This window comes from Motacilla alba, chromosome 27, assembly GCF_015832195.1.
Source record: "Motacilla alba alba isolate MOTALB_02 chromosome 27, Motacilla_alba_V1.0_pri, whole genome shotgun sequence".
Classification (NCBI taxonomy): domain Eukaryota; kingdom Metazoa; phylum Chordata; class Aves; order Passeriformes; family Motacillidae; genus Motacilla; species Motacilla alba.
Genome location: NC_052042.1, coordinates 3,315,715 through 3,330,318, shown reverse-complemented (window position 1 = coordinate 3,330,318; position 14,604 = coordinate 3,315,715). Strand labels below are relative to the sequence as shown.

General features: G+C 42.2%; 2 protein-coding genes across 3 annotated transcripts; both read right to left on the bottom strand.

Annotated features, from left to right (window-relative positions):
* Nucleotides 1-2,797: 2,797 nt before the first annotated feature.
* On the bottom strand, nt 2,798-9,142 carry KRT222 (keratin 222). 2 transcript variants are annotated; one of them, XM_038162960.1, is made up of 6 exons: nt 9,010-9,142; nt 7,259-7,387; nt 6,300-6,520; nt 5,701-5,777; nt 5,421-5,526; nt 2,798-4,127 (listed from the first exon to the last, which is right to left on the bottom strand). In XM_038162960.1, the coding sequence occupies exons 1-6, from the start codon at nt 9,103-9,105 to the stop codon at nt 3,914-3,916; spliced, it is 843 nt and encodes a 280-aa protein (XP_038018888.1). In that variant the 5' UTR covers nt 9,106-9,142; the 3' UTR covers nt 2,798-3,913. The 2 variants fall into 2 exon arrangements, with proteins under 2 accessions (XP_038018888.1, XP_038018890.1); XM_038162962.1 differs by having other exon boundaries at nt 8,928-9,061.
* Nucleotides 9,143-10,698: 1,556 nt separating this feature from the next.
* On the bottom strand, nt 10,699-14,569 carry LOC119712081 (keratin, type I cytoskeletal 12-like). Its single transcript, XM_038162955.1, has 8 exons — nt 13,739-14,569; nt 13,321-13,403; nt 12,946-13,102; nt 12,512-12,673; nt 12,288-12,413; nt 11,721-11,938; nt 11,374-11,456; nt 10,699-11,165 (listed from the first exon to the last, which is right to left on the bottom strand). The coding sequence occupies exons 1-8, from the start codon at nt 14,381-14,383 to the stop codon at nt 11,068-11,070; spliced, it is 1,572 nt and encodes a 523-aa protein (XP_038018883.1). The 5' UTR covers nt 14,384-14,569; the 3' UTR covers nt 10,699-11,067.
* Nucleotides 14,570-14,604: the final 35 nt, after the last annotated feature.

Below are 14,604 nucleotides of genomic sequence, written 5' to 3'. Positions count from 1 at the left end.
GTGAACCGTCCGTCAGTGCTGCGGGGTCCCGCTCTGTGCAGAGAGTGGTGCCGCAAGGGCTGTTTGGGATGGCAGCGCTTCCAGAGGCGGTTGAGTGGAGCAGGATGAGCTCTGAGGGCAGCGGGAAGGTGCCGGTGTGTGGGAGAATGTCAGAGGAAGGGGATGGCGTTAGAGACGGCTGTGAAGGCAGCGAGACGGACCCCGGGTCATAAATATAATAATACATGATAACTGTCAACTAAATCAGCCTGACCAACTCAAAACACTCTGCTGCTGAATCAGACAGGATTATAAATTACCCAGTAGGCTGGGAGCAGTGGAATCGTCCACAATTCCTTGCAGAAATCAGCAAAGTTATCACACATAGGTAAAACCCTCACAAATATCAAGCACGGTGAAGCGTGTGGCTCTGAGGGTGTGAGGAGGATGAAGAGTTCCAGACCCCAGCATTCCCCTTTAAGAGCCTTTTACACTGAAAATTATCAAAGTGACTGAATTAAATATCAAAACTTCGGCAGTGAAACTTGAAATTGAAAGTTTGATGTTGAGTGTTTGACGTTGAAGTGGAATGTTTGGCATTGAAATGCTCTCACGTGGCCGATAAGATGTATTTCTAGACATTCATGAGGGACAATTTGGGTGGATCTGAAGGAAAGCCAAGGGGGATGGTACCTGCCTAACCCAAAAGGATGGTAAAAGATGAAAAGAAGAAAAACGAACTGAACATGGGTTGCTGTAAGTTGGGTCCATTTTTCTTAATGCCTGCAGTTCCACTGGCTCAGTTTGTTTTCATGCTTAAATACACTTATTTTTATGAACAAATAAAGTGACAAGAGCTCTGCCCTCGCCTGCTTAGATTCTGCTGACTATGCCCACAATGGACATTTGTTGCCATGCAGCAGAGTAATCTATGACTTCAATTTGATATTAAAGCAAGAGTTGAAGAGATTCCTCAGCCAGCAAAATACGTCACACTAGTTCCACCAGCTTCACTGGGGCAGGAAAAGGTAAAGAAAAGGTGAGAAAATACTTGTAAGAGGTGAAAAATAACCTGGTTTCCCCTCTGCTTTTGACTAGGTTCCCCCTAGTTTCATACATTCACTTCTAGTTTATAAATAACATGGTTTTGTTGATAGTGTAAATTGCAATTAATGTTAAATTAAAAATCGAAAATTTGAAATATTTATTAATTATTTTAAAATTTAACTTCAATTTTAAATTTTGAATTATTTCAAAGGTATTTATTTTTAAAACTTAATTGTTTATTGTGGTGTTCAAGTACATTTATGGAAACTCACATTCCATACTAATAGTTCTAAATCATTATATGTTTTCAAAGCCACCAGTGTATTTCCTACTTTGTTTTATTCTCTTTTTTTTTACTGTGCTCTGTGCCTCAATTCCATCTTGTGATAGTGAAAGGTTTTCCCAGCGTACACTTTTTAATATCCTGTGCAATATATAGGTAGTTTTACTGATTTAATGGAATTGTTTATACTGCACCGTGCTCACCAGGGGGGGTGTAAAAACTAATTCTTACCCAACTGTTTTAATTACCAGCAGTTTCGTAAGCTCTGGAATGAGGACAGACATTCACTGGGAAGTAGATTGAGACAATAAGACTCGTTTTTACATCAGCCGTTTGCAGGTGCTGGTTGGCAGAGGCTCAGCTGGTCTGGATTTAATTAGAACCTCAGAAATGAAGCATTCTCTGGCACAGTATTAAGCTTCAGTGTTAATTTTTTTTAAATTCAGCTTTAAAGTGACCTAAAAATGAGGGGAGATGTTATTGTTTTGATGCCCATGTGGAGTTCATGCTGACTCTTGTGGAAGTGCACTACTTCGTGAGCAAAAGAGAGTTCTTTATATTTTGAGAGATGGAATTTGTGAGTAATGCAAAAATAAGTACTTACTGAGAGAGGTGAAAACTTAGTTAAAACCAGAATGCCCACTTGAACCAGGCCTAGAGCAGGAGAAGCTACTGAAGTCAGTGTCAGGAAGTCACGCGTGAAGAAAATAGCCAGGGTGACTGGATTTACCAGGAAAAAAGAGTAAGTTTGGTAGCAGAAAGACACTCACATGGTATGGTAAAGATTCTGAGGGAATTTGTGTCTTTCTAATTGTGGAGAGGATCTTAGAAAACACTTGTTACAGTGCTACAGATTTTCCTCTCTGCAACTTTTATTTTGCATTTTTCTTTACTCCTTTCCACTTAAGGAGAAGACATTGACACACACAAAATATGCATAGACAAACTTCATTTTAATACTTTTTTTATTGTAGTACTATAATTTACTTTGGTAAATTCATATCCCTGTTTAAAGTGCCTTAAAGCAATTAAAACTTAGTTTCAATTCAAGTATTGTAAAATATACAGAGTCTAAGCACAAAAAAAAAGCTGCATAGTGAAAATATTGGAGCAGGCTGATACATTCAGGATGCCAAGTACTCAAGTGGTAACAACATCAGCTCATGATTCAGGTTAAGGATAATTAGCGAGTTTGTTACAGTACAGACAGGACAGGGCAATATCAATGCATTGTTCTTACCATGGCGAAGGATGGAAGCCTAAATGAACTCTGAAAGAATCTGCAGTATCACTTTTGTCCACATGCCATAAGTAATAAGGCAGATACTGACACTGAAATCAATCCTTTACATGCTGCTGTGATCCAGCAAATCCCGTGTGTGGGCTCTCCAGACTCTGAGCCCAGCAATCCCAGCGTTCCAGGGGGAGCTGTGGCATCCATCCTCTTCAGAATCCTCACAAACAATCATTGTCATCTTCATATGATCTTGGCTGAAAGTTGTCCTGTGAGGTTTTAAAGAAGGATGGCTGTTCCTCCGTGCAGGGTTTCTCTTGGGGTTTGTGTTTGCCCACAGCAGCTTTGGGTAGGAGTGGGGGGTACTCTAGGAGTCTGCCTGAATTGGACGTTGAATTTGTAGCCCTTTTATTGCCCAGTCAATTTGAAGGAGTGACAGTTGTACCCTGGTGTAACAGTGACTTGTCACATGGACTAGATCAACAGCATCACTTACCTGTAGTGTTTGTCAGAAGAGGAATTTGTTGAAGCTATTTTAAAGCACATTGTTATAATGAACAAAATTAATGGAATACCAGCATTCCAGCGCTTGTTTGACTCCTCCCATTTGAACAGTTAGAGAGTAATTTCATTCGCCTTGGCTAAGAGACTTGTAGCACAGGTGTGTGTGGACATGTAAGAAAATTATCGATTTTTCAGGGGAATTTACTGCTTCAAAATCAGTTGAACAATGTGGCTAAAATGTTACTGGATTGTAACAACACTTTAAATGCATCTATAAGGATGTAAAGACGTTTTTGCTCAGCTGTTGCCTGAAAAAAAGGAATTTAAAAATACTAGCCACTTTTAAAAGAAAACTCTTTGTTTATAGTTCATGTATTTTAAGAGTATTTTTGTATGTAATTTTTGCTGTTAGAAAGTATTATTTTAAAATATATTTCTGGAGGTATGACAGCTGTGATAGAAATTATTGCAAGGATTCACCAGTCATTATGTGAATGGAATATTGAATAATTAGGAGAAGCAAATAGGCATTTCTGATTTTTGGAAAGAGAAAACAAGTTCTCTTTTACAAAGGCAGAATATGTCAACCTATAAAGTTCTAGTTTAATTTCTGTAATATTTGCTGAAATTCTACAAAACAACAACAATGAGAATATGAAAGGGCTGCACCCAGAGTATAAAACCTGTGGAAGTTTGGTTTCTTGGAACCGGAACCCCCTTTCTGTTAAAGGACTTCAGTGGTTTTATTGTATTGATCCAAGTGCTGGCTAGGATGTTGTGGTTGTAGCAGGCAGCAGCCGTGGGAGTCCATCTACTGCTTATTTCCGGAGCCTGTGGAGGATGTGCTTTGAGGGAATTGGCTGAGGTTAAGGTTTGATGGATGGGATGCTGCAGGATCTCCTCATCACCAGCCTGACTTCAATGTCGGGGAGGGTTTTCTTTTTTGTGTGCAAACAGCCTTCCTCTGTGGCTGCCAGGTGGAGATCAAACCGCAAGGAAACGGACTTTTTCCTTAAGCGAGGGTTGTCCTTAAAGAAAGAACCTTCCCATTCCTTAATAACTTCATCCACTCTTTCTGTCCTGAAACAATAAAGAAAATGTATTTATGATTTATTAGGCTATATTAGTTACCTATCTTCAGAATGGCTTTTGAAACAGAGAGACAAATGGCATCATAAAGACTCGAGTTATTTTATATGGTACTGAGATAGCAGTGGTGTCTTTTTTTTCCAGGTTCATTCTCCAGAGAAGCTAAATAAAGGGTGAGGGTTCATTATGTTCCTGTTTTTGTACTTTTAGGTAGACATGGCTACAAAACCACTGCTCCAAATACTTTAGGCAGTTTGTTTCCAAGGAGAAAGTTTGGAATCCAAGCTCAAAAATTGTGCAAGAAACCTCAGTACTGTAGTGGGCAGGACAGAATTCCTGCATCTGAAAACTTTCAGAATAGGGAGGAGAAAATCTAGTTTAGACTCAAACCTCAGAACGTGGAGCTATATTGCATTAAAGGGCAGAAGTAAAATTGGGAGAATTGAAAAGCCAGCTGATCCAGGAATGTTGAGGCACCCAAATCCCGTTGATTCAATTCTCTGTGTGTGTGTCAGGATTCAGATCTGAAAGTCAGGCTCTGGGGCCTCACCCAGCTGAGCAGCTCTGTGCAGATCTGAGAGTGTGATGAACAAAGCTCCTGCACAAAAATAAACGTCACCCGTGGGGTTGGCTGCTGGACCTTATGATGACATTCATTTTTTCAGCAGCTGATTATGGTTCAGTGCTAGGAATGGCCCACTACAGTGTGTTTAAAGGTAACATTAAATTAGTCTACAAAGAAGCTTAAAGAGCAGGAGGGAAAAAAATTGAGGCAATCCAATACTATTAAAGCAATTTTGGGTGAATAACACATCCTTACAGACTTTCACATGCCTACTTGGGAGCCAGGCTCTCCCTCCCCTGTTTGGGGAAACGTAGGAGTTTCCAAGGAGCAAGTTGGAGCAGCTGAGCCTGAATTTATGTGCATAAATATGCCCCAGAGGGACTTCCCAAATGTGGTCTGGGCTCTTTGCTTTCAGCCTTAGCGAGATGAATTATTCATAGTTTCATTCTTAACAGAAATAGAAATTACAAATCAGAAGCACCAGCATGGTATTGTTTGCTTACGAAGCCAATGGTAATAAAAAGAACTTTTAAATGTAATGTATTGTTAAACGCTGCCATTCAGTGCACCTTCAGGAGCTCTCACTGTGCTTCTAAAGCTCCTGGGCTGTGTGGGCACGATATAACAGATACCAAGTAACGGAAAATTCAAAGCTACTGAAACGTAACCTCCACCCTTTCCTTCCAATTGCTATTTTGTGAAATTCCTGTTTATCTTACTGTACAGTGCCATGAGCTTCAGCACTTTCCTTCATGATATTTCCATCTAGGATTGCTTGTTTTGTCATCAGTTCCACCTTCTTTGGTTTGTGCTTCTTTACACCCTCTGTAAAAGAATATGCAGGTATACAGTGAGCATGCAGAAGGGCAAGGGCAGTACACAGGACCTGGAGGTATTTCCATGCCTTGGAAAAGGTCCTTTTTTAATATTCAGGAGTTTGTCAGTAGTTGTGAACAGTTAGGGCCAAAATCCCTTAAGGAGAAGGTGCCTGAAACTCACCTGAAGGCAGCATAAAGGTGATCTTGCTAGTGCTGGGTTTTTTGTCATCCTTCTGGGCAGGAATTGGGCAACGGAACCTGCAAAAGAAAAATTATAGGCATCTAGTAGTACTGAATTACTTTAATTCCAATTTGTCATATGAACAGCTGTGAGAAATTTAAAAGTGTGAGAACCATGAGAAATTCTGTTTGATTGTGTTAACTGTTTATTGGGATTTCTCATTCTGAGCCCGGAACTGAGGAAGTTTCTGACAATATCTGTGCAGTTTCCTGCAGGGGTCTGTCCTGGTGTGAGACATGGACTCCCTGCCCAGCACTTCACGTGTGTGGGCACACTGGCCCCGTGTGCTGTGACACCTGAGGGGACACAGGCCCCAGTGACCCACAGTGAGGCTGCAGTGACTGAGCTGCTCTCTGCCACGTGTGTGAGACACTGAGCACCAGAAACTCCCCAGTCACTGAAGCTACCTTATAATGAAACCTTTTCTAAAATTTTATGTAATTTTTAAACGTTCAGTTCATGTATTTACAATTCTGATTATTTGAGACCTTCAGAAATGGAAGACAAATGTGAGATCTTTTTCTCTAAGCAGTGAGTACCTGCTCTCTTCTTGCTCCAACAGACTGCGATACGTCGCTATCTCCTCCTCCAGCTTCATCCTCGTGTTCAGGAGAATTTCGTGCTCTCGAAGCTGTTTCTCAATTCCTCTTCTCACTTCCAACAACTCTTTCTCCAAGCATTCAATCTCGCCTTCCAAATTTTGTAGCTGCATGTGATACTGCTGCTCCGTGGCCCGCAGTGAACGTTCCAAACCCTTTTCCTGTGAAATTTAAGTCATATTTTAAGATTTGGAAAGTTTGTGTGCAAAGATGTTACAGACATACATGGTTTCCTTAACAAACTGTATTTTTACATTGGTTCTTGTAAGATTATTCTTTAAGAACAGGAGTAAATCTTTCAAGATAATACTTTGGCTGAGAAATTTTCTAGTAAAATCTGTGCTAATTTAAAATCAGACAAAAGTGTAGCCACGTGTTGCACAGCAATCCACTGCCTTGAGTTTACAGACCTCTGATTTTACGGTTAAACACTGTCCAGCTCAGTGCTGAATGAAGTGTCTGTGTGCTCTTGGAGCTTTTCTGTGCTGCTGAATTGAGCAAATGGCTGAGAATTTATCACAAATGAATTGATGAATCTGGTCCGCACATTAAAAAAAGGTCATAAACGTGCAGTGAATGGGTAAGACAGAATGACCAGGAGCTTGGTGAGGGAGTATCATGCAGGTATTTGCTTGGGAAGTGTAAAACCAGGACACCACGTGTGTCAGGAGTGGCAGATCCTGCTGCAGAACACGTGCTGGGTCAGTGTGTGCGAGCAAGGGCTCTGAGGAGCTGGAGCCCCCCAGTGATGGATTTCCTGAGTGTTTCAGAGTGTTCCTGTGATGGATTTCCGCAGTATGGTCGCTGTGACTGTCACAGAAATTGACTGTGGGATAGTTTACATCAAGAACAAGACTTCTTTTTTCCGTGAGATTTCAAGGTTCATTTCTGACTCTTACCACAGCGTGGAGGGACTCGATTTCGACCTGCATGTGGTGCCACTGCCGTCGGGCTTCGCACAGTTCTGCTCTGGCTGCCTTTAGTGCTTCTGCATCTTTGTCCATTCTTTTACTTGTGCCTTCTTCTAACTACAGGGGACATACAAAAGATAACAATATTAAAAACATTCCAATACCGGTAATAAATTGGCACATTAAAATGGTTGGAATTTTTGTTAGAGTTGTATAAATGTGTGAAAGCTCACAGTGAGGGGTTGATATTTTCTGTTCTGTGTAGAGGGAAAGCCTTTATCCCACTGTGTTTGATAGGAAGTGGCCTCATCTCTATCCTTGGCACCTTTGTCCTAGAGGAGTTCTCATACAAATTACCCAATTGGATTGAGACCTTACTCACCTCTGGAGTAAAGGGGTTTAGAAGAAGTGCAGATGGTTCAAGCTTTCAAGTTTGACTAAGGTGCTTTGATTTTAATGCATTTTTGATTTCAGGGTTTTTTCCTTTTATCCTGTTAAAGGTAGTTTTTAAAAACAACTCCTGATCATGTGTGGGGTCATTTTAGATTTAGACTTATCTTTGATTTCAATAGTATGTTCCTGCATGTGACTTCCAGAACGATTGTTTGGCTTACAGAAGTTATTTTTCTTTTTTGATTCTGAGTTTCCCTGCAAGTGGTGAAGATGCTGTAAGCCCTTGAAACAGCATTTGCTCTTTTGCATATTTTACTGCTTTATGCAGGTTCTTATGATGACATTGACTTTAGGAAAGTAATCTCTTTAATTCAGGTCTTATGAACTAAGGAAAATAAGGGTTTTGTTCCCCTGTACATACTGACCTATTGAATCTTTACCAGATGATAATTTTTGTGAAAAATCTAGGTTTGTCTCATCTGCAAGGGACCCCCCCAATGTTCTTTGTTTCCCCTTTCTTGCCTGAGTGCTGCAGAATTTGTGTGACAGGATCACACCAATGTGCATTGGCTGCTTTGTGCCAGCACAGAGATAAACTTGGCTTCCCTGTCGCGTGTGCAGCTGCCGTGTGTCTGGCACTGCTGGTGGATCAGCCAGGCTGCAGCAGCGTCTGGCCTGCCCTTAAAACAAACCTCTGGGATTCCAGCAATACCTGACTACAAGGAATACCTGATTCCCCCCTGAATTTCTTCACATTTGGTGGCTCAAAATTGTTTTGCCATTTGATTTCAGCTGGGTTTGGAGCTGGTTGTATGTAAATCCCTAACAGCAGCATAGTGTGTTGGTAACATTTAATCAAGCTGTATGAGAGAGCAACTGATATTTGCTGAAGAGCAAAACATAGTTTTTACTGTGAGCAATAAAAAATAACTCCTGCAAAGGTACAGTGTACTTTACTAGAGGGCTAAAATTGGCAAAGATTGCTGTATATAAAAGGATTCTCTTCAGGATTCTTTTTTTCCTCTGAGATAACTACATGGAGCTAGAGGTTACCCTGTTACAGCCTATGTCATCATCCCTTAAATCCCAGCAATAGCCCGGCTGCAGGGACAGAAAAACATCCTGATGAATTACACAGCATTCGTTCAGCGTGAATCCATACCCTTGACAAAATCTATTGCCGATTCTTCTAGTTCACATCTTACTGCGGTAAAATCCACGTCCCTTCCCCGAAAATCTGCTGCATTGAAAGGAATTACTGTACCTCACAGAGGCTGCGGGAGGAACTGTACGGCCAGGGAATGGCTCCGTACTCTGCAAGGTGTGTGGCTGTGAGGAGGCATTACCTGCGTCCTTGCTGAGCTGACGGTCTTTATCTGATTTCGGGTGATGAGCGATTCATACTTTGCCCTGATCTCTCGGCGGAGCCGAGCCGGCTCCATCCTCCTCCTCCTCCTCCTCCCATCCTCCCCGGCTCCCGGCTCCGCTGCCGGCGGCGCGGGGCTGCGGCCGCGGGGCCGTTAAAGCGGCAGCGGCCCATTTCGGGGAGCGCGGGGGGCTCAGAGCCTGTCAGCCCGAACTGGCAGCAGGGTAATGCAGCAAAGGATAGCACTAGAAGAACTATTCCAAAATTACGCGCAGAAATGAATGTATCAATGTCCTAATGTTTTTGTTACGCTGTAACTGTGGGGTTTTATAACCTCAGAAATGTGAGGGTAAGGGAGAGAAGCAAAGGATGAAGTTGCAGCTGCCCAGCATGAAGTGCTCTGGCAAGAGGACGTGGAAAGACAGAGCTTCCCAGCAGCATAGCTGGGTTGCTGGCAGTGCCGCTGGCAGGTGCCTCCTCCATTGTTAGGGGTGTCCCAGAATTTCCATCCCTGAAGGTATTTGACGCTCAGTGAGATGAAGCCTCGGGTGTCTGACCTGACCCACTGTTGAGGACTGTCCCGTTTCAGACATGAGCTGGGCTCCTGGGCATCCTCTTTTATGGGCAGACACACAACGAGGAGGGAGAGGAACCAGCACTTCTGGTGGTGAGCAGTGCTGGTGCAACTTGTGGTAAGGCCTTGGCTCCTCTTCTGCAGAGGGCAAAGGTCTGGTGAATGTACACTTCAGACACATCACTGCTGTCAAAAAGGGTCTGGGTTGTCTCTGGTGGTGTTTCAGTACCTGTGCCAGGCGTTGGTGTGCTCAGTACACACAACACACAATGTATGTGGGGTTCTTCACCCTTTCCTGACAGGACTGATTGTCTGATGTGCCGTGCTTCTTCATTTCCTGCTCACTGTGTGATCCCAATGATCTGGTCTGATAAAAATGGCTCTTACCTATTTCATTTTACCTCTTGCTTATTTAATCTTTTTTCAGTAGTGCACAATACCAGAAATGCAGTAAAAAATTTTTCCAAATCCGATAGAAATTTAAAATTTAGCAAAGAGAGAAATTAATTTTTGGCCCTAAATGAGAATATACATCAATGAAATGACAAAAGGCAGTAAACTTTCACAAGACACACATCTTTTTAGAAGTCAAAGTAACCACTTAAAAGTCTCCTGCTGTAAAGAGACTTCCCTGTTCTTGGCTGTGTCTGTTGGCACATGTGAAAGGATCCTGTGTTTGTGTTTTCTTTTCCTCAGCTGACTGTCTTCCGGCTGTTGTCCACTCTCTTTTCTACAAGTGTCTCAATTATCCTTGTTCTGTGTAGTTCTAAACCCAAAATATTGTCAGTGTTTGTCATTGATGGGATGAAAACAGTGACATAGAAAACAATTAGGAATCCGTCAGACAAACACCAGGTATTGCACTTGGGGTGGGATGAACTCATGCTTTCTTTTTCTATCTTTTTTTCAGGTGTAAAGGGAACACCTGGCCATGAGATTCCTGGAGGCTAAAGGTAGGTAGGTGTGAGCAATTGCATTTTTCCTAGGACTTATGGAACTTTGAATTCTAGCTGCTTTCAATGTTCATATTTTATTGCTGGCTCACCACGCAGCTGGAGGGGGTCATGGAGAATAAAGGGACACTAATACCTTAAAGCTTGTGGAGTTCTTTTTATTAGGGATGAAAACTGGAAAATGAGATTAGAACAGCAAAATTATTTTATCTATTGATTACTAAAGATTATAAAAAGGCAAATCTGATTAAATGTGTGCTTCATATTTCTGATTATTGAACAGAGATTTGATGATATTTTTAAAGAACACCGTGGAAATCATACAGGTAATGCTGATAGAGTAAAGCAGGAAATATATGGCATGTCTGCAAGGAATAAAAGTGCCAAATTTGTCTTATCTAAAAGATTCTGAGTACAAAGCCAAATGCTTTATCACTTCATACAAAAGAATAAAGTTATTTATCCATTTTGGCTTGGAGCAAATGGATCCTTTGCCACATCAGATTGTGCCTCATATCTTCTCTTCAACTTCCTTAACGTGGGATGCAACAACTTTTCCGTCTACCACTTCTTCGACAATTGTCTTGATCTTTCTAGTTTTGGTTGGATCTAAACATCATGAACAAAACAAAAAATATTTATCAGCGTGTTAAAAATGATAAACCAAAGCAGCACATGACCAGGTACCCCCTTTTCCTTTCCAATTGGCTTCTGATTTTAATGAACTCTATGGTGTAGTTAAACAGGATAACAAGTATTATTTGATTTGTAAGAATGACTTTAGAAACAACATTTTATTCAGTCAAGTTCTACCTACCTTGAGAAGAGTCCAGTGATTGTGTTTGAGATTTGGACCCTGTCAGGGATGAGCTTTCAAGTGTAACTGCCTGTCCAGCGCCCCTAAAAGGGAATCAGAGACACGCACTATTGCAGGATGTTTGATAGGAGCAGGATAAATTCCCTTTCCATGGTGACATTGGTAGGTTATTTAAATAGGGAACAGAATGGCTCACTCTCCTCAGCCACAGTGATATTTCAGATCACTGTATGTGCCTTACCATTGCTTGGAGAATGTTCCACTTACTTCACCTCTTTTTTTCCTGGAAAGGATTTTGCTACAGAAAATAAACCCAGGGAGATATTTTGTGTCAACCAGTTCCTTACACAAACTCTCCATCCAGCAGGCGCCGGTAGGTTTCAATCTCCATTTCCAGACGGGTCTTGATGTCTAGGAGCTGCTGGTACTCCGCGTTCTGGCGCTCCATGTCAGCCCTGACCTGGAAAAGCTGGGACTCCAGGTTCCCAATCTGCATTTGGATTTGTGACAGCTGAGCGCAGTAACCACCTTCTGTTTCTGCTAAAGTGTCTTCCAGGGATTTTTTCTGTGTAAGGATATTAAATAATCTCTGGTTAAGGAAAAAAAAATCTCTTAACAAAACCAACTGAGGTAGTTTAAGGGAGTGAGCACAGCTGCATTACTCAGAAGGTTTTATTTTCTTTTTGGAAACTGTCCCTTGTCACTTCCCTAAATGTGATGTAAAACTCATCTGCTTTGTGACATGCTCTTTGCAATCCAGTTAGATATATTACTGCTATTTAGGAACTAAAAGAATATAGGATTTAATCATAAAGAAATGCAAAGCCTCAATTCTATGGAATAGGATTAGGTCTAAAAAGACTTTTGAAGTTGCCGAATTGGCTCTGAGCAGTCAGCAGCTTCCCAGAACATACCATGGCAAGCTGAGACTGCAGCTCTATTTCCAAGCTCTGGAGAGTCCTTTTTAAATCTGTGATCTCGCTCTTTCCTGACTGGAGCTGCTCGGTATGGGTGGAGATTTCCCTTTTCAGCTCTCCGCTCTGAAATGACAAGGAAGAATGGGGTGTAATTTTACTGTTCCAAGAATTGAACTCATTTTCCCATGCATTTTGCTGAGTTTGCTCTCTCTGGTTGTTACTTTTTCATTGAACCACGCCTCGGCCTCTTTACGGTTTTGCTCGGCAATGACTTCGTACTGTCCCCTCATATCGTTCAGAAGCTTGGTCAGGTCAGTCCCTGGAGCAGCGTCCATTTCCACACTGACTTGGCCAAGTTCACTGCTTTGGATGCCCTGAAGCTCCTGGAGAGGTTGAAAATAAAGACAAAGTTCCGTTAATAAAAGACAGAATATTATACCAAAATATATGTAAAGAAACATATGTGATATAAATTCTGTTTCAACAAGAATCTGTAGATTGTTTGTCGCACTCTTTCACTTAGCAAACTCAAAAAAAACCAGCAACCAAAACCTGTAATGAAAGCCAGGAACTCCCACTGGCTTAAATAAGGGAGTAATTTGATGTTTCACAATTTCATGTGTCTTGTTATGAATTCACAAAGGAAAAAAATTACCTCTTCATGATTCTTCTTGAGATAAGCCAGTTCTTCATTCAGGCTTTCAATCTGCATCTCCAGATCTGCCCTGGTCATGGTCAGCTCATCCAGGACTCTGCGCAGACCATTGATGTCAGCCTCCACACTCTGCCGAAGAGCCACTTCATTCTCGTACCTGTGCATCAAGGGATTAAATATTATTTTTTACATGGCCAGTGAGGTCAAATGCGAACTATTAATGTGTTTTATTTTAGCTTTAATTTGAAAACTTCAAACACATAATTATTATAATACTGTTTAGTAATTATACTACAAGTATTCTACAAGGAAAGAGATTTTTAGTACGAAAGAATTTTTTCCTAAGGAGTTTTTATAACATTAAGATATCCTTACTTCAGTCTGAAGTCATCAGCAGCCAGTCTGGCATTATCAACCTGCAGAATGATCCTCGCGTTGTCGATGGTTGCATTGATGATCTAGAGTACAAGCAGTGTTCAGAGAATGATATTACAGCACAAAGGCTTCATGGCTTTGTAATAGCTTTAAACTTTGTGTTCTACAAGGGTTTGTAGAACTGCATTCCATCACTGCCTTCTCCTTTATTCAGATTAGACAAATCACTCTGTGACACAGCTACAGAACTGCTTTAATGTATAGGAAAAATTCACCACATGTCACCGGTGCAAGGTGACAGAGGTCTCTGCAAATGTCAGTACCAAATGTGCTCTTGGTTTCCGAAAGAAATTTGTTGTCTTCATTAATACTATTGAGTTACAACTATAAAGATACATTAAATACATTGCTTTGCTACCTTGTTTCGAAGATCTTCAATGAGGGGGTAGAATTTACTGTAGTCATTCCCAGATGCAGGGGGGCTAGTGCCAGGGCCATTTTTCTCATACCATTCGCGGATTTTGCGCTCCAGCTCGGTGTTGGCATCCTCCAGAGATCTCACTTTGTCCAGATACGCAGCCAGACGGTCATTGAGGTTCTGCATAGTCTCTTTTTTTGAGCCAGAAAGAATGCCACCATCCCCAGCACCAGCAGGGCCAAACCCACCTCCAAAACCAGTCCCTAAGCCACCACCAAAGCCACTTCCAAAAGCAGCACCTGAACCGCTGCCAAAACCGCTTCCCAAACCTCCCCCAAACCCACTGCCTAAGGCACTTCCATAGCCACCACCCATACCACCTCCAAAGCTTCCACCAAAGCCGCTGCTTAAGCTGCTCCCAAATCCTGCACCTGAGCTGCCCCCAAAGCCCCCACCAAAGCCAGAGCTCGAACCCAACAGAGAAGCTGCACCAAACCCTCCAGCAGACCCCCCACCAAAGCCAAGCCCACTGCCACCAAAGCCTCCTCCACCACTGGAACTGGACATCCTCAGAGATCCCCCTCCGAGTCCGCTCCGAGAGGAGAATTGCCGGGACCCGCTGCTCGTGCGCACGGAAAGGGCCATGGTGCTCGAGGTGCCTGGATCTGCCCCGTGGAGGATACGACAGAGAGCAGGGCAGAGCAGGAGCGGGGCCAGCTTTATAGAGACAGCAGTGGGTGTTTCAGGAGGAGTCCCCACCTCCTGGGGAGAGCTTTCACTCTCTGTCCCTCCTGTTTGGAGGGGATGTCAGTTTAGTATGTTCTGACCAACCGAAATGATATGTGCCAACCAAAATTGCCAATGGG

Excerpts from the sequence above, each read along its gene's own strand:
- KRT222 (XM_038162960.1), bottom strand. The coding sequence starts at position 9,105 with ATGGAGCCGGCTCGGCTCCGCCGAGAGATCAGGGCAAAGTATGAATCG. Across the intron at positions 6,521-7,258 it reads TCGAGTCCCTCCACGCTGTG|GAAAAGGGTTTGGAACGTTC; the intron begins GTAAGAGTCAGA and ends TAAATTTCACAG. Across the intron at positions 4,128-5,420 it reads GAAGCTCATGGCACTGTACA|GACAGAAAGAGTGGATGAAG; the intron begins GTAAGATAAACA and ends TTATTGTTTCAG.
- LOC119712081 (XM_038162955.1), bottom strand. The coding sequence starts at position 14,383 with ATGGCCCTTTCCGTGCGCACGAGCAGCGGGTCCCGGCAATTCTCCTCT. Across the intron at positions 13,404-13,738 it reads TTGAAGATCTTCGAAACAAG|ATCATCAATGCAACCATCGA; the intron begins GTAGCAAAGCAA and ends CTTGTACTCTAG. Across the intron at positions 12,674-12,945 it reads TCAAGAAGAATCATGAAGAG|GAGCTTCAGGGCATCCAAAG; the intron begins GTAATTTTTTTC and ends CAACCTCTCCAG.